The 24,155-nt window shown below is 35.1% G+C and overlaps 1 protein-coding gene across 7 annotated transcripts in view; it reads right to left on the minus strand.

Annotated features, from left to right (window-relative positions):
* Positions 1-24,155, minus strand: part of Suco (SUN domain containing ossification factor) — a 64,359-nt gene that overhangs the window by 15,669 nt on the left and 24,535 nt on the right. For 3 of the 7 annotated variants that reach the window (XR_004389289.1, XM_032914644.1, XM_032914643.1), the window contains exons 8-18: positions 19,173-19,309; positions 18,640-18,707; positions 14,811-14,918; positions 13,444-13,549; positions 11,607-11,627; positions 11,353-11,408; positions 10,796-10,887; positions 10,034-10,099; positions 4,896-4,964; positions 3,871-3,961; positions 419-1,588 (exon numbers count right to left, since the gene is read on the minus strand). Coding sequence is in view for 6 of the 7 variants with exons in the window: in XM_032914644.1 (XP_032770535.1) it covers positions 419-1,588; positions 3,871-3,961; positions 4,896-4,964; positions 10,034-10,099; positions 10,796-10,887; positions 11,353-11,408; positions 11,607-11,627; positions 13,444-13,549; positions 14,811-14,918; positions 18,640-18,707; positions 19,173-19,309 (1,984 nt within the window). In the remaining variant the exon portion in view is untranslated. The remainder of the gene's footprint in view (positions 1-418; positions 1,589-3,870; positions 3,962-4,895; positions 4,965-10,033; positions 10,100-10,795; positions 10,888-11,352; positions 11,409-11,606; positions 11,628-13,443; positions 13,550-14,810; positions 14,919-18,639; positions 18,708-19,172; positions 19,310-24,155) is intronic. The other 4 variants (XM_032914646.1, XM_032914645.1, XM_032914647.1 and 1 more) reach the window with 3 other exon arrangements.

Consider the following 24,155-nt stretch of genomic DNA (forward strand, 5'->3'; position numbering starts at 1 on the left):
AAGATGCTGACAAGGAGATCACATAAGTACAAGAGTTCATAGCTAATCACAGCAACATGGTAAGAATACAAACATTATAAAGGAGAAAACAAGGCACAGAAAATTCATTACCCCAGTGATAATTGCATGACACTAAGTATTTACAAAAAAACAGATAACTGGGTTGGGGGATTTATTTCGGTAGAGCGCTTTGGGTTTAGGGAAGCACAAGGCCCTGGGTTCGGTCCCCAGCTCTGAAAAAAGAACCAAAAAAAAAAAAAAAAAAAAAAAAAAAAAAATAGATAATTTTGGGAAGCTTGAAACATTGTTTAAATGGCTTTTCCTCGTTTTCCAGTTAAACTGTTTCTTACATCATCACAATGTCTTTACAGATCATACTCAGCTGCTAAACTTATGGTGCAAAATGGGTTGTGCTTACCTTTGACTAAGCTCCTCCAGATAACGACCACTGAGAGACATGTTAACTTCTAAGGCTTTAATACGATTATTAAGTCTCATAAATACTGACTCCTTCTGATTTGATCCATGTACAAGGTTTCCATTACCATATCCCAGATCTGTAGAATTTTGTAGTTCAGCATAGAAATCTGTAGCTGTCCTCTGTAACCCTCTTAAAAGGGCATCTTCTGGAGACTGCTCATCCTCTTTCACTTCAGGCAATGAAGGATCTGTAACGGGCGTCACTGCGTGCTTTAGTGTATCAGCTAAACTAGGTTTGGTGTCCCCGCCTTCACTCTCAGGCACAGCGGCTGTGTTTATAGGTGGTGGTGCTACTGTTTCAGGGAACTTGGTTTCAGGGAACTTGGTGACCACGTGTGTGGAGACTATGTCTTCTTTCACAGTTCCGTCCATTACCTCGTTAACTTTACTTGTTTCATAAATAACAGAGAGCTTCGCAACAGAACTAAAGCTCTCAGGCTTTTTTTCTGTTTCGTCATCAAACTCGACAGAACTCTCTTGGGGCATGACTTGCGATGGTTTATGTCCTCCCTCAGATTTAAAAGACTCAGATCCTTCTACTGTAGACAGTGAATCGATTTCTGGAGTAACGTCTAAGGGAAGGGACTGAGAGAGAGTTTGAGGGTAGCTTGGTTCAAGTTCAACTGTATCCACTGTGTGATTCCTCACATGAGCCTGGTGCACACTACTTAAATCATCCAGAGCCACAGTCTCCAATTCTCTTTCCATGTCCTCCTTATCCACATCTCCACTGGGAGGCTGCAGTACTGAAACTTCTACTGAGTCTACAGGAAGGAGTAACGATGGCTGAGGTGACACATCTTTTCCTTTACTCACAGTTCTGCTGTGTTGTCGATAAAGAGCGATTCTAACTGAGCACCATTTGTATAAGTACTCCGAAAAACTAGAAATACAACAAATTGAAGTCAGTTCACTACAAAGTATTTGTGTCTCAGACTCAAACCAGGATGAGGACTCATCCTCCTGTTCGCCGCTGCCCAGAAGGGTCACTGTAGATGGGCTTGCTTCCTCCTCTTCCTCCTGAACCAGCTGTACAATCGGACTCTCCTTTGGAGGATCTGAGGTCGATGGTTCTGTATCATGTGTATGGACTTCCTTGATTATATATCTAGAAATACATATACGTGATTACATATCGCTTAAGGTAGAAATCTAATGTTAAAGTAGGCTTAAGGAAAATGTATTAAGCACAACATAAAGATTGGGATTATGGAAGAAACGCAGAGTATAAAGCTGTACACGAATATGTTTGATCAGTTTTCCCCATAGGAGAACACTTTTCTGTTTTATATAGAGTACGTAAGTCTGAAATAGCAGCACAAAGTCCACTTACCAAGTAACCAACCAAATAACTCAAACCACTGTATTTTACATCAAATCTGTGAATAGGTCTCTTCCCTGTACGTACATTGTACCATTGTTTCCATAACATTTACTAACTCATTACAAGTCTTAGCACGACTCTCTCAGATTAGAAATTAAAGATGCCCAAGAGCTAGAACTAGAACCCAGAATTCCTGGTATCATCTGCAGAAGACAGCTGGAGTTCTAAAGGATCTTTCTGTAGATGCTGTGAGGATAGCAGACTATCTACTTAACATCATCTGAGCTAGTTTTCTTATTAAGCGACAAATGCCTGACTACTTTAATATGAGTAACAAATTTGAATTATCTTTATATGCAAAATTTCCTACTTAAAAAATTACTACCAAAAAATGTTTCCGAGTAAAGCCATTTGCCACAACGACAAAAGCAAAGTCAAAGTGCATTGAAGTGGATTTTCCTTTTTGCTGAAAACAAAATAAAAACCAATTAAGTTATGCTTCTTTAACAGAAAGCTAACTATAGCCACAGAGATCCATTTAGAACCTAATTATCTTTCTTAAATATTCAAGTGGCATGTCAACAACTAGTTACAGAACAAACTGTGATAGTAAAAAGGAGCAATGTCTGAAGAACGGAAAGAGAAAATAAACATCTGGTGAATATGAAGTTACATTCTGTTGTACATACTCCAGTCTGTTATGGTTAAAATATCCTTAGGAAAAGAAAGTGACTACTTTTTATAAATCTATTAGTAATTTTGAATATGGAGTCTTGCATTTTTGTTACCTACTAAATGATTGCTATATAATCATTTTAAAACTTAAATAAATAAACTTTTAAGTAAAAAAGTTACTCAATGATTTTGCCAATGTATGTAATGTGCCTGTAACCAGAACTTGGGGAGAAAGAGGCAGAGGATCAATGTTTAAAAATAAAGGTATTTGCTATAGGAGATTCTAAATGAGTCCTTTTTCAAATATTCACATTTGCATGTGCATGTCTGTGTGTGTAAATAAAATTAATGGTTTATTTGTTTTAAAAAAACCATAAGAATTTGAAGAAGCAGCTTAGTTATTAAAATTGAACAGTAATTACACAATTCCAGATACTGCTGAAACACCATATCTTATCACTATATGTCTTTTAAGTCTTTTTAAGAATCATTAAAATATATATGCTATATTTCTACCCAACCACCCAATAAATACCTTCAGTCACTTTCAGAGTATCCCACTTTACTTTTGAAAGCACAAAATTACTTTTTAATTAGTATGCTAATTGGGAATTATGGACAAAGTACTTAATGTACAATTCTGATTTTACTATAAATAGTTCAAATTCAAATATCCTCATTAGAGTTCTGAGAAAAGAGATTTTGTAAAATTCCACACAACAACCATAAATCCATAAGTCAAACCACTGAGTTTATTAACCACCATAGATACATATCTGCGATGTAAATATCTTTGTTAAAAACACCTAAAATGAAGACATTTTATATTACCTACATATATAACACTGCCCAAAGTTACCAAAAACAATGAAGATATTGTATGTTACTTTACTTATATACACAACAATGCCCAATGTGTGCCAATACAAAAAATCCATACAAATCAGTTTGAGAAAGGGAACAAGTTTGTTTGCTGTATGACAAACACAATTCAAGAACCAGTGCACTAGGTATTCTGGGTATCCTCTGTGGCTTTCTAGGGATTTCATATATACATATGCAATGCTTTCAAACCTGAATTCAATAAGAATCCTTTGAAATCTGTCCTCAGCCTAGAGTAATCATCTTTAGTAAGGAAGTATTTTTCTTAAGATTCAATGTGTGAAAGTAATGTACTATACTAAACAACAAATGTGTGGTCTGGAATAGTGTTTTTAATACACACATACACAAAAGAAAAGAAGCAACTGAGAAGTGTCCTAAACAGCTGCCTGCCCTATAATCTGGGCTCTCTTATAAATGACTACATATGCACGGCGAGCTCTTTTCTTTTTATTTCTAATACACTCTGTTCTGTTTTAATAGGAATCTATTGTTGCAGCATAACTTACTCAGGCGATGAAACAGGAGTTGAAACACCAGTTGATTCAGGCATTTTAGGTTCAGTTGTGGCAGTGGCATTCTCAGATATACTTTTATTTCCTATTTTAAGAAAGATGCCCACATTGAGTTCAATGTTTAAAAACTGCACCATAAAATATTTTACTGTAAAAATAAAGAGCTTTTAGTCTCCCAGGGCAGAAGGAAAAGGTCAAATACATTTGCCAGTGAGGAGGTTTTTTTGTTTAAATCTAAATTCTCTTAGGAAGACATGACTGCACAACTATAAAGAATGAACATTATTCCTTATTTGATATTATAAATTTTGCATACTATTACATGATTAATATGCTTCTAGACCAAAAAGTTATCAGAAAATTAGGAAGTAAAATAAGTAACTTTGGAAGCTTATACTTAGCTTAGTAGTTTTCACAAGAATAAAAGGCATCATTTGTTTACTCTTCAATAATTGACATTTGCACTCTCTAAAAGAAAAGAAAAATAGCTAATATGTTGACATATTTTGCTACACAAAAGGAAGCTAAGGACAAAAATACCGCTAGGACTAGATTCTCAATAAAGAGATGAAATTGAAATCATTACTCTCATAGCTGGAAGAATCAAATATCAATTCAACTGGACAAGGCAGCAGTCAGCTCCCACCCAGATAGTAACAAGACTAAGACAGGAGCACTGTTAAGTTCAAGGCCAGCCTGGCAACTTCATGAGACCCTGACTGAAAATAAAAAAGAGCACTTGAATAGCACATATAATATGCTGGGTTAAATCAAGGGCAGGAGAGGCATCTGGAGGGGCAGGGATCAATTCATGAAATTTATGTAGATGAATATCTTTCATTTAAAAAAAAAGTGTGAATTCAATAAACAATAGCTAATTCAAGATTGCTAAGTTCTTTTTAATGGTCTCTTCATTTCTAAATGAAAACTGTATTTTGTTAGCTTATTACTTCCTTTTTCTAACTTATAGGATCCATGAAGTACCAGCTATTTTAAAGACCCATAAAATGATTAGGTACCTTCTGTCAAGTCTTCAGTTTTTGCTCCCAGAATATTAGCAGCAATATTCACCATATTTAGAATGGCATCTAAAACAAAATTCAATCAGAAAACAATACCAATATACCTAAAGAGTCTCATTAAAATCTTAGGATAACTTTTAAAAGGCCCATAAAGGTCTTTTAGCTATTTTCTTTTGACTAGATAACTTTTATTTCCTATCAAAATCTAATACAGGATATAAATTTTAGCCAAGTTGAAATTCCCCTAAGGTTCAGAATTCTGAATAGTTTCTTTAAATCAAGCTTTATTCATTTCTTTTTAAAAACTGTTTTTTCAAATTTTATAGAAGGACCAAATTCTTTCATTTTAAAAACAAAACAAAAAAAAATCAACTTATATAGACAAAGTAATGTTCTAAATGAGTGGTTATAGATAAAAATAAAACGGGAGATTAGTATACAAAGAGTGTAGAAAAATTCTATTATTAATTTTATAGTATTATATGATAATACAATATCTATCAGTCACATAAATTGGTAATACACATAATTAAATTTCCCTGATAATGTCTAAAACTAATTAGGCAATACTAACTAGTCCATACTGTGGGGTATATAACCTAATATCTTTTTTGTGGATAAAGAGATTTTTTAAAAGCAAAAGTCAAAACAGGGTTAATAGGTAGAAAAATCTGCAACTGCTTGGTGGTTATGAGTTTTTGTTTATTTTTGGTTTTTGGTTTTTTTTGCCCACAGTGGAACATTTAACTAACAAATAAAAAGGTACAGCCTCATTTCTATCTAATGACATCTATGAATACATAAGAATCACAGAATGGCAAAAAGCCATGAGAAACTGGAGATGGGAGTTGAGGGGGGTCTTCTATAATGTAATATAATTTCGGAGGAATGGGCAGAGGCTGTACTGTAAGCCTCCCTCCCAGGTTACCCCTGTCTTAGTCTCCAGATAAGAGTGTCTCACAGACTTTGCATGATCCTTTCAATGAAAAACAAAGGTGTGAAATGCAAAGCTCTGAGGGAAGGCACATCAAGAAGGCTGAGCCACTCAGATGGTCACACAGACCCAGTTCTGGAAACGTGTGTAGGGTGGGGACATTTCTGACCGTTTCAAAGGACACCCAGGCACAGTAATTTTGAAATGCACATAACTGTGGCTTTATATGAATATAATAATTTCAGTACTTTGTTAACAGTCATCAAAATAGCACAAAAGCTTCCATTTTCAAACATCTTGCCCTTAGATGTGACAATCTGGTGAACAGAGAACTACAGCCTGGATTTTTACTCAGGCTGAGATGTTTTGCCTGAGGTAATGACAGGAACAGTAATGGCCATCACTTCACAAACCTACAAGTCAGGAATGGAAATTGCCTCTTTATAATCCTACTCTGAATAGCACCCTATTGGACGTGGTCTTCTGCTTGCACTACTATCTAAATAAAGTTCAGTCAAAGCTGCCTGCTTTTCAAAAATCAAAAACTTTACAGTTATATCCTCATGTATTCAAAGTAAACTTGTAATTCAGATTTCCAATTTAAGTCATCATTATTCAATTAACCAAAACCTATGTTTTGTATAAAGAACTTGTCTTTTGTGTTATTTGGAACTTAATTTTATTACTAACTCCACAGTAAGAAGATACAATATTCTATACCTTATAAACCTATTTGTCATCATTTAAGGTGATGGTTTGGTAACAAAAGCAAAATCTGGAAGATTTCTACCTTCTCAGTTCATCTAATCAAAAGAATCAATTTCCTTATGTTCATAGAACATTTTTTTTCTTTGTGGTCTTTTGAGACAAAGCAACTTTATCAACAGCCTGATCTGACTGTTCTACATTCACAGCCAAATGTAGGACAGCTCCTCATCATAGGCACTGAAATCCCTTTAAAATGGGTAAAGTAGTAATGCCAAACACATCTGCACACTGGAGCAAATTTCCCCTCATTTCTCTGAGTGGAGAAAGTTACTCATCTCCCATTATTCCTTCAGTAATCAAAGACTGCTGGGGACCAAACACCTTTATGTCACGGTTGCGTTTTCAGTACATCAATGGCACCTTTGGCTACAGAAAACAGACGTTGGCTGGGATGCAGAGATGGAGTTTTTGTCTGTTTCAATACCAGGAAAAGCCAACCAAAACACCCCCTTCTGTGTGCTCTCAGCTCCCTCTGGATAATCCTTTCTACTTTCTATTTGTAGGACTACAACTATATATATATTTTTTTTCTTCTAAAGGTATGTTGACTTAAAAACTGCATTTTGTCTTAAACATGTATCTCAGAGAAAAGACAAACTTAAACGAATATCAAAGTTGACAGTCATTTGATAAATCCAAGTGGAGAAGTGGTAGGCAGGGTACCTACTGACTAAAAAGATGTAAGTGTTCTAGTTCAAGAATGTAAGCAGAAGTCAGAAGACCGAACAGGCATGCACACATACTGCTGTAAGACAGCTATATCTCTGTGGTAATAGTTAAATTATATAGGAACAAGCCTATTTAGGTATAGAGCGGGTATGTATTCTGGTGATGCATACTTCCTGTAAATACTAACTAGAGGTTAAGCTACAAAATTCTAGAAAAACTCCCCTAAAAAGCTACATAACTCTAACATCTAACATGAAAGCCAAAATGCACCATGCTATACTTTTTTGAGCACTAACGGTTTCACAAGTAGAAAACATAAATGTGACCTCATAGGATAGATCTAAGTCAAAAATTGGATTCATTAAAAATATTGTATAAATTTTTTTTTATCTTCTTAAGCATGTAAAAAGGTAAAAAAAAATTAAAATTAAATAAAAATATCTTAATATGTGTATAAATTATACAACAAGAAATCCCGTGTTTAAATTTTTATCCCATCCCTCAAGATGTTTCATTATGCACATGCAAATATTCTGAAACACAAACTGTCATATATTTCTGGCTCCAAGAATATCAATTAAGAGATACTAAATACATTCCCAATAGAAAAAGGGAAAAGAAGTTTTTGTTAAGATTAAAATGACAGAACTCTGTTCTGTGGAGACTGTACATGCAGTTTTAAAGAGGGTAAAGTTTGTGTTGGTGCACACCTGTAACAACACTTAGGAAGCAGAGGCGAGAAGGTGACAAGTCTGAAGCTACCTGGCCTACACAGATGTTTCAAACATCTAAAAAGGGGAACCTAACAGTGCAGTAACAGAGGGCATGCCTAGCATGCGAAAAGCCCTAGATCTGCTTTCCAGTACCAAAATGCTGGGTTCCGATCAAGCCCACTCTCGATCTCAGTCTGAACTGCTGGGCTGGGACACTCTACGTCAGACACTGATTGTTTAAATTGACTGTGCACATGCATGCAGTGCTTACACTACTAGTTATCCTATCTTAGACGGTGGAGCTAAGTCAGGTTCAAAAGCAACCACCAATTTTTCAGAAGACTATATATATAGGTCAGATCAGTATACTTCATGATTGCAAATTAATACTTTCTTCTCACCACCTCTTGTTTTGAAACCTTAAGAGGTAAATGAATAAATAAGTAAATAAATGGAAAAACATGTATCATAAAAAAGAGGTATATGTCACTTCAAAAGCTCGTTTCTATACTAGAGATCAAGTAACATCTCCCTGTCCCTATCAGTTCACTATGCGAATTCTTTCAATACGCAGAACACTCAAAGGTAAATGAATTGCCCATCAAGACCCATAAAAGAAGAAAAGAAGAAAAACGTTATAAGAAAGACATTTCTCAAGGAGAAACACAAAAAATAGTTGGACAAAAGTAATCGTCTTTGTATAATTATATTATAAAACAGAATGTGATCAGAGAAAAGACTACAAGTAGGGAAATGTCTTACCCTGACATATAATTATGCTTTAATGCAATCTATAAACTAATTCCATAGGAAGAAAAGGTAAAATGCAAAATATTAATAGGATTTTCCCTTATCTAAATCTGTGGTAAGAAACTACCTCCCTTTTGTGTCCTTTCCTTTCTGGTACCATCAGACGCTAAAGATATTTTAGTCTGGATCTAATTCCAGGTATAAAAAGAAAAGAAAAAGGTGTTTCCTTAGAACTAGCTCAACATCATTAAAAATGATTACTATACAACGTACAAAAATGTATACTTATATTGTATGTATAAATATATACATATGTATAAATAATAGCAAACTCCAGATATATACACACAGTCTCCAGATATATACACACAGTCCCGGGTTTTCACCACAGCACTATTTTTATATCAGCAATAAAAATAACATCAGGTCCTAATTGAAAGCAGTTGTTCAAATTTAAAAAGCCAAAAATTAGCATCAGGGGCTTGGGCTGTAGCTGAGTGCTACAGTGCTTTCTTAACATATGGAAAGAAACAAAATCAATGACTATCAATGAAATATAATGAACTAATAAGAGGACATTACATAACGGGTTCCCCTCTAGCAGGTATTTTTAACACTTTTTCTCATCCCTAGCAGATTGCCAAAACTTATAATTCTCCATGGAGAAGAGATGGATAAAAGAGACAATATCCATGGTGACAGTTTATATACACACACTTGTATGACCTCTAGTTAATTCAGTTATTAATCTCTAAATACAAAGAAAACACTTAGTTAAGTTTTATATTAACAGAAAAGTAATGTTCCAGCTAGAAAGTATGTTTCTAGAATTCTCTTTAGCCAGCCTACCCCTATATTCACACTAGTTTGGAAGAACAACAAACTAAGCCACCAAGGAGGTATCTTAGTCACTTTTTCATTGACAACAGTATATTGAACTGGCACTGTTATTGGTGCACTCTGGAAACAGCTTTGGTATTTTACTGTCAAATAGAAAACTAGGCATATGCACAGATTACCAAGTCTTCATTCACAACAAATTTATTTTTCCCCAAGAAAGTCATAGGCCCATCTTTACTGCAAAGAGATTATACTGGACAAATCTGAGTCCATCCCATGCTCACAATTGCCTCCTTTTTACCTACTGCATTTCACTCCCACATGAGTCCCTTTCAAAGCTGATACAGGTCAATATCGGGAGTATAAGCATCCTAGACTAAACTACAACAATGGCCTGTCAGACAGAGAGCGAGAGAAACTGAGACTTTAGCAGTATGAATAGGAAACCCCCACATACTCACTTGTAGCAGAACCAAGAAGATTTTTTGAAGATTTATCCTCCACAGTATTATAATCCAGGGGATAGTCTGTTTTAAGAGAAGAAGAAAAAATTTGATGAAAACTATTTCCAATAACAACATTTAAAAGTTTCCACACTCAGTCAATTGACATATAAAACATTATACAGTAAATATTAACTATAAATCTAAAACATTTACATAAAGAAGTCCGGAAGCCTTACAAGTGCAAGTCAAGGACAAAATATCAATGCTAACCAAAAATATTCAACTATATATTTCCCCAAACTTTAGCAAATATTTTTGTATTTTGGGTAGAAAAAATAAATAACAAAACAAAAACAAACAAAACCTTCAATTCTTAAAGTTATAGTTTATACCATTTTGATCAAATAAAGAAGCCAGAATAAAACTTTCCCCCTCCCCTCTGCCTCAAAGGAGCTTCTAAAAGACTCAGGTCTTTGTGCTTGCTCCAAGGCCCAAGGCAAATCAATAGAATCAATATTTTCTTTTCTTGTTTCAATATCTTCTGAACGACAGGTTCTTGGGCCCAGAATTGGGATATACTTATAATTTATAGCACTGGTATTACAAAAGAAGAGTTCCAGCTACAAAGAACTCACAGATAGGTTTGGGAAACAATTTAAGTTACAAAGCACTCACACTAGAAAATAAATTTTAAAAAGAGTCGTGTCTGACTCATCATTACTATTAGATTATCAAAGAAAGAACAATTCTGATAACTGCCTGTTTAAAATCACTTACCATAGTCCTCATCAAATAGTTCCTGACGCTCTGATTGATACTGGGAGTCAGCAATTTCCTCATATTCTTCCACCATACTAGTACCGAAAACCCTAGTAACAATTTCAATACAGGTTTTCATTAAAATACAAGTTACTAAGGCTCATCTCTTCACAATACAGAAGCAAAAATGTCACATTAATCGGGGTAATGTTTTATGGACCACTAGGCTTTTGCACTTCAAAATAATATTTCTTACATTTATTCATTCACTACTTCCATAAATATAATTAACTTAAAGCATTTAGAAATATAATAACCAATTTCCTATCAATCTGTGCTTCATGTATTATCAACACAATAAAACAGAAAGTAAGCTAACAAGAACAAATAAAAGGTCTATGTTTCAGACTATCTTGACATTTTTTCAAAACACACTCAAATTGGAGGCTTAATACTACATATTTTCTACAACATTAACTTCATATAAGAAAAAATTATCTCTTCACTTTAAAAATATTAAGGTTTTCTATATCACTGGTGAAATAAACAGCAGGAAATATTTTATTTTATATTACCTTATTAGGCTTAAAGGACAGAAGTGCTCTGATCCAAAATGAGACAACAGCTCCACCTGAAAAACAAAAGTCCATGACCCGGAGGCCGGCGGGCACCTGGAAGGCTTACACACTCAGTCTTCTCAGTACAGCATTTCTAAAAACAATCATTTTCCCCAAAATCAATACTTATAAAGCTTTGGGACTGGTTTTTATCTTTGTAAATAATATGCCATGGTCTGTTATTCAATATTGCAAAAGAGAAGGTTGCTAACCTTTATGTACTTGATGAACATCTGAAGCAGGAGAAAGGAAAAGAAAAAGGAATCAGTTGCAAAGTCTGGATCACATGCCATAAGTAACAAGTATCTGCAACCCACATGTATGCAGTGTAGAAGCAACACACTGTGACAGATAAGATTGTAGTACTCCTAATTCTTTATAGAGCCAAAAGCTATAATTTGCACTTTTTACCATAACAACTGAAAAGCACATTCTAAATACATGCAATAGATTAGCTGTAAGCTAATAAAGTAGAATGATCTTTAATGCATTGTTAATACTTCCCATGTTAGATAGAAAAGGACTCTAAACAGATGGTTCCTAGAAACCATGTCTTATGTTAAATATTACAGCCATGTAAAGTGTATTTATCTACAGTTAAATGTATATATTAATAAACAAACTAATTTATTAAGTTTTTCTGTGGTTTTAAAATATTGTACCCAATGTATTTCAGGGAAGGTATAAATTCTGGCATTCTACTGTTTCATATATAACTAATACAACTGAAAGATGCTTTACTTACAAAATGCAAGTTTTAAAAAGTAATTTGTATATTTGTATTTAGTTACTTTAGGTGAGCAAATACTCAGGTAAGAATTTGTACGCATATGTAGCATCCGTTACTACAAGTAAATGGCTTTTAGACATGTCTATTAGTATAGATTGTTTTTCCAAATAAAGCAGTTTTACATGGCAAGTTTTACACCAAGAATATCAACTTCAATTCAATATAGAATCCAGCACTTTGATATTGAAATTAGGAATACTACAAGTTTACCCATTTGTAGAAATTAATTTAATTCATGCTTTTAAAGAGAGAGTAAAAACCCAGAAGACAAAATCAAGTAGCTATAAGTTCTCACAACTTAAATAAAGCACAGGGGCTGGAGAGATGGCTCAGCGGTTAAGAGCACTGACTGCTCTTCCAGAGGTCCTGAGTTCAATTCCCAGCAACCACATGGTGGCTCATGACTATCTGTAATGAGGTCTGGCGCCCTCTTCTGGTGTGTCTGAAGGCAGCGACAGATACTCACATAAAGTAAATAAATGCTACTTAAAAAAAAAAAAAAATAAAGAAAGCACAGAAATTAGAAGTTCTGCAATTCCAAAAGGTCTTATTAACAGCATGGTACTTTAAGATCTGTCCATTATTTTCTAGCAAAGAAAAAGGGGTTCAGGAAAGAGGCACAGAAACTTCCATGGATTATTTCAATTCAGCTCGAGTTGGTGAAGTAAGCAATGGGAATATTTAAAGTGTCTAAAGTTTTATCTGAAACTGCTAAGTGGGCAGTTTCTTTAATTATAAAAAGGGAGAGCCATGAGTAAATGGATATTAAAGCTGAATCAATTATCTAGGAATAAGATTTTAACTAATTAAAAAAAAAAATCAGACCTCCTTAAAAGATTCCAATGGTGGCAAGGTTTTGAGTTTCAAAACAGAACACACTAGTTGGGTAACAGTTTACAGGTCTACAGCCTGCTGAGCATGGGGGTGCATGACTGTAGTTCATACACAAGGGCAGCAGTGCCTGGTGAGTTAAGCCAGGGTAGGCTCCGTGAATCTCTGCCTCAAAAACAAGACTTGTAACTTGGGGTTTACTAAAGCCAAAAAAAAAAAAAAAGTTTGGTCTAGAATACCAAGAATACAAAAAATGTCAGAATACCAGTTGTCTATAAAATAAAACAGCCTCTTAGTTTCTCTGTTTCCTAAGTGAGCAGGGTGAATAACTAGAATATTTTCCTTAGTTTCTCTGTTTCCTAAGTGAGCAGGGTGAATAACTAGAATATTTTCATTACAGAGCATAGTCCTATGTGTATAAAGATTACCTTCACATATTTTGCATACATCTGTTCATCCAGGGGGAAACTTTGGACAGTCCGCTCATCTCTACCATGGAAAGTACCCAGCTTAATCCATTTATTTGTGGGATATCTAGAAAATGTAAAAATAAATTATCATGTAGAGTTTTTCTTCTCATTTAAATGACAGGCCCTTGATTCCACTTCACTGAGGAAGAATTACTTGAAGAATCACAATAACAAGACAAGACAAGGAAAGCAAAAAGCAGGAGCAAGGCAACTTGAGGGTTTGGGAACAAAAGCAACCGTGAGATACCAGGAGAAAGACAAAGAGACTGTCACACACAAGCAGTGATGGGGAATGTGATGACAAAATGCACAAATTCAGTACTAGTAAAAAGCAGGTTAGAAAACAAATTGCCAGGGGGTTGGGGACTTGGCTCAGTGGTAGAGCACTTGCCTAGCAAGCGCAAGGCCCTGGGTTCGGTCCCCAGCTCCGAAAAAAAAGAAAAAGAAAAAGAAAAAGAAAAAGAAAAAGAAAACAAATTGCCATATTTAAATAGACATCTTCCACAGCTAATTCCTTTAAAAGGAAATCTAGGACTCACACTCCAAACCTGCTATTGTTTATAACATCTAAAGAGCCCAAATTAATGAGTTATCTTTTCTTGTCTTTAAAAAATATGCGTGCTTTAATTTTCCGAGCCAGATATTACCATCTGACATATACAATATTAGGGGGAATAATCTGGGAAAAAAAAGGTTAGTATCAAAATAGTACATGGAATTCTCAACACATTTTGAGAACTGGTTTCAAAAGCCGTACAGATACAAAGATGACTGTGGGGGAGGAAGACCCCGGAAAGACCACTGGAACTGCCATCGATTGACAGCAGCACAGAGGAGTCACAGAATCCTCTAGGGCACACACACTGATATACAAATAAACACCTCCACTGTAGGATAAAATTGAATTATAATTAAAATTGCTACGCTTTAGGACAAAATATTCTCACAATATAAGAAATAAAAAGATACTCATTTTAGTAGAATAAAAAATTTACAGGAAAGGCTGAAAAGAATTAAAATGCTAAGAATGGTAAATTTAGGGTTGCCAAGAACAGAATATAGTTCTCTTTCTGACTTAAGATTTTCACTTCTTCCATAATCATGCAAGTAAAAAAGATTTTTAAAACACTTTACGAAAAACATACATTGTGATAGAAAATGAAGCTCATATATGTGTGTACATTTTCAATACATTTAATAATCCACAGGTTATCACAAGCTAGTATTAAAAGTAAAATGATAGAAGACAACAGATTGGCATGTGAGCTTAATTTTTACTCCGAAATTCTATTATGGACTTTATAGAAAACAGTTTAAAAATTTACCTGTCACTGATAGAAACCAGAAAGTCTTTGGGAGTAGAAGAAAATAATTCATAATTTGCAATATCAAACTGTTTCACTTGAATTGGCTCACAAAGCTCAATAACAAACCTTCAAGAAGAAAATAAGACAATTATTTACATAAGCAATGAAAGCTACATAGTAAACATCCGTATAAACCGACGCCCACAAGCTACTGACAGGTACAAAGGAGGAGTGTTTGTAATCTAATGTGTCCACTAATAGAATGCCTACACCTTGTTCAGGATAGGCATTATCTAGTGAGAAGGAAAGAACATTGATATTTGCTCCTATGATATTCTTTTCTCAATGAAATGATTTTACTGAAAACATTCTGTGATGTTATATACCGACAAGAATCTTTATCCATAGCTACTATGAAAATATCTCTTAAAATTATCTGAAGACAACAACTATCCTAAATACTACCCCAAATGTCCACCTCTGTATTAAAATTTTGCAAAGGTTACTAAGAAAAAGCAAAAATGTCAATTTATATATTTAGCTAAAAGTATTAAAAATTTTCTTTCCAGATAATGAAGCAACTAATGTTCATTAAGATTAAGGCCCATGTTTCAATTCCTAACACTTAAAGACAAAAACAGATAGATAGATGGATGGATGGATGGATGGATGGATGGATAGATAGATAGATAGATAGATAGATAGATAGATAGATAGATTGATTAGATAGTTATGTGCAAGCCCTACTTAAGATGTCGTCACATTATGATCACTTAGGCAAAAAAATATAATAACAGTATGTTTCCATAGACACAAAACTGCACAAAGCATCACATTTATGAAAAAAGAAACTCATGAATAACATTCAATTTTTTCATCAAATGTAATTTAATTTTCACTGATTCATTCGTTCATTTAGTGTGTATATATATGTGTCATCTTAAGACTACATGCAGGAGAGTTAGGTCTCCCCTTTCACCATGTTGGCCCCTGAGTCTGAACTCATGTTACTGTGCTTGACAAGTGCTTTCTTGACATGCTGAGTGATATTGCCAGAGTGGAATGAAATCAAAGATATTAAAATTAACTGTGTAATTTTGGAGAAAAGTAGAACTAAGTTCCAGGAGATGGTTAAAACAACAACAACAATCAGGCTTCAGAGAAAGGTGAAGAAAAGAGCTAAGTAACATTTATCAAATTCTCACTCTGGCTCAGATACTTTATTAGACAATTACATCTGTCCTCATACCAAACTGCAAAGAATATTATCTCTACAGAATCAATCACTGAACAGATACTAATTGAGTATTTCACATTTTTTTCTTCTTTTGATAACAGAACCTCCCAGGCTGTATCACAGACGTTTTAGATAATGGGTTGTAACCACAACTGTCAAGTATAACTTTCAGGTTAACACCGGTTCCAGGGGATCTAATGTCTCTTCTGCCTTACTTACAACACCTAGCACATAATGTGGTACACAGATGTACATGCAGGCAAAACACCCCTAAGACATCAAAAACTTAAAAATAACAATAAAGGTGCAAAGTTAGCACCATCTTTAAAATACATGAACTGAAAATGTCATTCTTTTATTCAACGAGTTTCAAGGATGAGAATTAGAAATTTTTGAAGTATTATTTTATAGGAACACTATGTAGAATTTCCACACAGGGAAGCCCCTTGGCTTCAAAATTATTAGCAATAAAAAATACTAGGAGGTAGCTATCTATATATATGCATTATATATACATATATACATATATAAATACATATAAATAAATCAAATGCATCTTCATATACAACAGCTTGAAAGAGGTGCTTACAAGAGTAATAACTGCTGAGGAATACATTTCAGAAAAGATACATGGAAAAAGTTAACTATGTTAAACAATAAGAATGAACCTTATTTTACTGGTAATAAAATTCAGTATCTGTCATTTAAAGATTTAACACAATCTCAAATAAAATCTCCATATGGAAGTCAGGAATGCAACAAGAAACGTCTAAAAATAATAGTAATCAATCAGAGGCATACACACACACCAAAAAATAAAAAATCAATGTACAAAAAAGTCCTAATATACAAAATTTTGCCCTATTAGACATGAAGATCTATAAGACTAAATTGTGGCACTGATACAAATAATGATAAACTGACCAATGAGGAGCAGCATTGTAACAAAAGTGCATGAGAGGAAACTTTGTACTAAAGAGTTTTAAGTTAAGAAACAGAGTGAATTACTGAATAAAAAATTACCCCAACAAGAGAACCAGTAAGTGGGGAATGAATTCTTCCTACACATGGAATTTCTTCTACAATGTAAGAAAAAAATTCCAGAGATGCCAAAATCAAGTTGAAAGTGCTATTAAAAGACACCATAAAGGGGTTGGGGGATGGCTGAGTTGGTAAAGTGCTTGTAACACAAACATGTATATATGCCTACATGTACGCATGGGCACTACTGTTTGCTGGTTCCCAGTGTCCAGAGGGGAGTTACAGATGTTTGTGAGCTGTCAAGTAGGTGCTTGAAAACAACCCTGGGTCTTCTGAAAATACAGTAAACACTCCTAATCTCTGAGCTAGCTCTCCAGGTCCCTCAACTGGCTTTTAAACATGAACTTTTGAACAATAAAACAGTGTAATAAACATGTATTAATTCTCCCATAAACTGTTCCTATGTCTACAGTAGTCATTAATCAAAGACTGAAAAGCAGTGAAGCCAAAATAACAGAGTATTTCTTAGATGTCTTTCTCTTCTACATTCCTAATTACTCAATAGTCATTTTACCTGTTTAAAGCTCTTTCAGATACATTCCTCTCTTCTGCACCCAAACTGAAATTAATTAGCTCAAGGTCATGAGTTCAGACTGAAACTTGACAATAGTCTTCCATCTCATTTCTCTGCTTCGACTGCATTTTCCTGTAGAAGTCATTCTTTGAAGACAAGCTTTCTTGAAATGCTAATGAAATAATGCCACTTCTGTATAAATGCTAACCTACCTGCCCTTTTTTTTGGGGGGGGGGGTGCAGCGAACTTTATTGATGGTATTCAAGAGAGGGCTCCCTAGGCCCCTCCTATTATTACGGGGGTCTTTAAAACAGAACTGTAAAACTGGAGAATGCTCAGAGACAAAGTGCTTACCAGGCAAGTTTTAGGACAATTATTTAGATCCCCAGCACCAACGTAAAAGCTGAGTGAGTGCAAGAGCTGCCAGTAATCCCAGAAAATACTTGGAGCCAGCCGGCTAACCTAGACTAGTGGGATCAGCAAACTCTGGGTTCAAGTAGAGAGTGATCAAAGAAGACACACCTCCATCCACACAAGCAAACATGTACTCCCACATACAAGCACATTGTGCAAGTGTGTGTGCCTGAGAGACAAGAGACAGAGATGCATGCACACTGTCCTGTTGAGTACATATAGTACCAAAGAGTCTGACTGTAGCCACATAGCTCGATTAATGCTCCAGCCTCATCACTTCACTATTCTACTTGGACCTTCTTGTCACAATTAAATTGCTTCTACACAGTCATCCAGAAGACAGGTCCTATTAAAACATGGTGACCCAATAATCTACTACCTCCTATATGTCCTTCAGTCCAGAAATCACCTAAGAATTTCTCCTTCATATCTAGCTCTTTGAGACAACCTAGTCTTCTGACCAAACCTGTCACTGTTAGCACTTCTATCTCCTTAAAAGAAAAGGCATCTTGTTCTTAATTTGGAAGTAATATCAATATTGATCAATCATAAATGCTTATTAAATTACACAAATATTTCAATCTTATCCCAATAAAGATGTTTGCGTATAAAATATGCTTTGTAAAATTTTAATTACTTACCAAATTTTAGTGCTGCAAGGATTCAGCATATAAAGATCCATATTTTCTATAAGAATAGCAGATGTGCTCTATTTCAAGAGGCAAAGAAAATAAAGAAAAGCAGCTTAAAAATACTTCAATTCTAAAATTTTGTAGAATTCCTGTACTTTGACTTATAAAATGAAGCTAAGATAGAATACTTGTGGAGAAAAAATAAATGGTTAAAATTTACCAGTTAAGGCTATAATAGCATTAAATTAGCCTTATATCAACTTGCCCTTTTAAAAATTATAATGCCATTATAAAGGAGAATAATTTTCATGAGCTATTTTTAAAGCTGCATGCAGAATATTAAATTATTTTTAAAGGTGTAATGTTATCAACTAATATAACAAAAAATTTACACTATAAAATATTTAAAAGCATAATCTTGTATTAATATGTTAAAAACAATTCATATTGTAATAGTTACTGTCACACCAATGTCTGCTTTTAATAAAATCACTAGTTTCTTAAATTTTCTTTAAAAAAAAGAAAACATATACTTTAAGTACCTTGGCTTCCGGATTAGCTGCCAAAATTTTGGCACCGCATTCTACAGAGGCATAATTATTTCTATTTTTCTGGACCTTTTTGGTGGCATGTGGACCTCCATTAGAAGATGGGTGCAACGACTGACCTGTAGACAGACCTTATTGTAAACACACACATGATGATTACGATTGAAGTACACCCTCGGCCCACAACGACTGACCTGTAGACAGACCTTACTGTAAACACACACGATGATTACGACTGAAGTACACCCTCGCTCGGCCTACTGCAACACAATCATCTCAAAACTAACATGCTACTTTCCAGAAAGGAACAGGTTTTAATTCCTAAAAATATAGCTTTAAAATACATGAGAAACCCAAGCCAGACCTGGTGGCACATGCTCATAATCCAGCATTTGAGAGGCCATGCAAGGAGGGTTGCCATGAATTTGAAGCTAGCCTGTATTCACAGCTAGCTCAAGCCAGCCAAAGTTATGTAGAGAGATTCTATCTCACAACTAACAAACTAGAAATTCAAACTGCTTTGACATATCTGGAATAAAAATTCCCAGTTCCTGAATTATGTCTAATAAAAGAACATAAAGATTTCCCATGAGAATACAGCCTTATTGGCTTTATGTTTTCTTCTACTTCTATGCCCAACATCAAGAATTCTTATCTCAGAATTATTATGAAAAAGGTTTAAAGTTTTCTGACTGAACTTTTTATGTTCCCACAGAAGTTTTCTCCCCACAGATTGGGAGTGATATTATTACTCTTATTATTTTACTATCATTAGATAATTGCTAACAACTGTGCACAAACAGTAAATGGCAGCATAATCAGCAGCAATGTGGTAATTCTATGATGAAGTTTTTAGAAATGTTATTTTATAATTAGAAAGAGAAAACATTTATTTAAACCACCTGCTCAAATAAAAAAAATTAAACTTCTGGTCTCCATTTGCCCCCAGAGCTAAGGCTGGGTCATAGCTCTCTATAACCAAATCCCGCCTGGAGAGAGCTGGACTCCCAGGAGTGCTGTCACTCCTAAGTTCACAGGTGAGACCACCACTTTAACTGGACCCACCAGGAGCCCAAGGGCACAGGAACCATAGAGCAGTCTGGGACAGGATCCTTCTGGTCTCCACCCCTGAGCTAAGGCTGCATCACAGCTCTCCATACCCAAGCACCCCCTGGAGAGAACTGGTGTCCCAGGAATGTTGTCTCACCTATAATCACAGCTCTCTGTACTCTATTACCTTCCAGAGAGAGGTGGTCTCCCAGGAATGCTGAAAAACCCAAGATCACAGGTGCACAGGAGGGACAAGTTCCAGTCAGAGACTGCCAGACCAACTAACACCAGAGACAACCAGATGTTAAGAGGCAAGTGCAAAAACATAAGCAACAGAAAACGAGGCTACTTGGCATCATCAGAATCCAGTTCTCCCACCACAGCAAGTCCCAGAAATTCCAACACATCAGGAAAGCAAGATTTGGATTTAAATCACACCTCATGATGATGTTAGATGACTTTAAGAAGGACAAATAAATACTGAAGAACACAGGTAAACAAGGATTAACACAAAAATCCCTTAGAGAATTACAGGAAAACATGACCAAATAGGTGAAGGAATTGAACAAAACCATCCAGGATCTAAAATTGAAAACAGAAATAAAGAAATCACAAAGGGAACCAACCCTGGAGATATAAAACCTAGAAAAGCGATCAGGAGTTACAGATACAAGCATCACCAACAGAATACAAAAGATGGAAGAGAGAATCTCAAGGGCAGAAGATACCATAGAAAACATTGTCACAACTGTCAAAGAAAATGCAAAATGCAAAAAGATTCTAATCCAAAACATCTGGGAAAACCAAGACACAATGAGAAGATCAAACCAAGGATAATAGGTATAGAAGAGAGCAAAGATTCCCAACTTAAAGGGCCAGTAAATATCTTCAACAAAATTATAGAAGAAAACTTCCTTAACCTTAAGAAAGAGATGCCCATAAACATACAAGAAACCTACAGAATTCCAAATAGATTAGACCAGAAAAGATAATCTAGATAATCCATCACATACAAAACACCAAATGCACAAAACAAAGAAAGAATATTAAGAGCAGTAAGGGAAAAAGGTCAAGTGACATATAAAGGCAGACCTATCAGAATTACACCAGACTTCTCACCAGAGACTATGAAAGCCAGAAGATCCTGGGCAGATGTCATACAGACCCTAAGAGAACGCAAATGTCAGTCCAGGCTACTATACCCAGCAAAATTCTCAATTAACATAGATGGAGAAACCAAGATATTCCATGACTAAAACAAATGTGCACAATATCTTTCAACAAATCAAGCCTTACAAAGGATAATAGATGAAAAACGCCAACACAAAAAGGGAAACTATACCCTAGAAAAAGCAAGAAAGTATTCTTCTTTCAACAAACCCAAAAGAAGATAGCCACATAAACATAATTCCACCTCTAACAACAAAAATAACAGAAAGCAACAGTCACTTTTCCCTAATATCTCTAACATTCAATGAGCTCAATTTCCCAATAAAAATGCATAGACAAACAGACTGGCTACACAAACACGACCCAGCATTTTACTGCATACAGAAAACACACCTGAGTGACAAAGACAGACACCACCTCAGAGTAAAAGGCTGAAAAAAAAAAAAAAATCCTCCAAGCAAATGGTCCCAAGAAACAAACTCGAGTAGCTATTCTAATATTGAATAAAATCAACTTCCAACCAAAAATTATCAAAAAAGGAGAGAAAGGACACTCCAAACTAGTCAAAGAAAAAAATCTACCAAGATGAACTCTCAATTATGAACAAATGTGCTCCAAATACAAGGGCACCCACATTCATAGAAGAAACCTTACTAAAGCTCAAAGCACACACTGCACCTCACACAGTAATAGTGGAAGACTTCAACACCCCACTCTCATCAATGGACAGATCAGGGAAACAGAACCTAAACAGAGACACAAGGAAAGTAACAAAAATTATGAACCAAATGGATTTAACAGATATCTACAGAACATTTCATCCTAAAACGAAAGAATATACCTTTTTCTTAGCACCTCATGGTACCTTCTAAATTGACCATATGATCCGTAACAAAACAGGCCTCAAGAGATAGAAGATGATAGAAATAATTCCACGCATTCTATCAGATTACCATGGACTAAGGCTGGTCTTCAATAACAACAGAAAGTTCACATACAAATGGAAGCTAAACAATGCTCTACTCAATGATAACTTGGTCAAGGAAGAAATAAAGAAAGAAATTAAAGACTTCTTAGAATTAAATGAAAATGAAGGAGCGGGGTTGGGGATTTAGTTCAGTGGTAAAGCAAGTGCAAGGCCCTGGTTTCGGTCCCCAGCTCCGAAAAAAAGAAAAGAAAAAAAGAAAATGAAGGAACATACCCAAACACAATGAAAGCAGTGCTAAGAGAAAAACTCATAGCTCTGAGTGCCTCCAAAAAGAAACAGGAGAGCACATATGTCAGCAGCTTGACAGCACACCTAAAAGCTCTAGAACAAAAAGAAGCAAATATACCCAAGAGGAGTAGAAGGCAGGAAATAATCAAACTCAGGGCTGAAATCAACCACATAGAAACAAAAAAGAGCTATACAAAGAATCAACGAAACCAGGAGCTGGTTCTTTGAGAAAAATCAACAAGATAGATAAACCCTTAGCCATACTAACCAGAGGGCACAGAGTATCCAAATTAACATCAGAAATAAAAAGGGAGACATAATAACACAAATGGAGAAAACTCAAAAAATCATCAGATCCTACTACAAAAGTCTATACTCAACAAAACTGGAAAATCTGGAGGACATGGACAATTTTCTAGACAGATACCAGGTACCAAAGTTAAGTCAGGATCAGATAAACCATCTAAACAGACCAATAATGCCTAAAGAAATAGAAGTAGTCATCAAAAGTTTCCGAACCAAAAAGAAGCCCAGGACCAGATGGGTTTAGTGCAGAATTCAATTCTATCAGACCTTTAAAGAAGACCTACTATTAATACTCATCAAACTATTTCACAAAATAGAAAGAAACAGAAGGAACCCTACCCAATTGGTTCTGTGAAGCCACAATTACTCTTACACCTAAACCACACAAAGAACCAACAAAGAAAGAGAATGTCAGACAAATTTCCCTTATAAATATCGATGCAAAAATACTCAATAAAATTATTGCAAACTGAATCCAAGAACACATCAAAATGGAAATCTACCATGATCAGTAGGCTTCATCCCAGGGATGTGGGGATGATTCAATATATGGAAAGCCATCAACGTAATCTACTATATAAACAAACTCAAAGGGAAAAACAAAAAAACACATGATCATCTCATTAGATGCTGAGAAAGCATTTGACAAAATTCAACACCCTTTCATGGTAAAAGTCTTAGAAAGATCAGGAATTCAAGGCCCATACATAAACATAGTAAAAGCAGGGCTGGAGAGATGGCTCAGCGGTTAAGAGCACTGACTGCTCTTCCAGAGGTCCTGAGTTCAATTCCCAGCAACCACATAGTGGCTCACAACCATCTGTAATGGGATCTGATGCCCTTTTCTGGTGTGTCTGAAGACAGCTATAGTACACTCATATACATAAAATAAATTAAAAAAAAAAACATAGTAAAAAGCAATATACAGCAAATCAGTAGCCATTATCAAACTTAATGAAGGGAAACTTAAAGCAATTCCCACTAAAATCAGGGACTAGACAAGGCTGCCCTCTCTCTTCCTATCTATTCAATATAGTACTTGAAGTCCTGAGCAATTGGACAACAAAAGGATGTCAAAGGGATACAAATTGGAAAGGAAGAAATCAAAATATCACTACTTGCAGATGTATGATAGTATACTTAAGTGACCCCAAAATTCCACCAGAGAACTCCTAAACCTGACTGACAACTTCAGCAAAGTGGCTGGATATAAAATTAACTTAAATAAATCAGTA

Source organism: Rattus rattus, chromosome 10, assembly GCF_011064425.1.
Source record: "Rattus rattus isolate New Zealand chromosome 10, Rrattus_CSIRO_v1, whole genome shotgun sequence".
Lineage (NCBI taxonomy): Eukaryota > Metazoa > Chordata > Mammalia > Rodentia > Muridae > Rattus > Rattus rattus.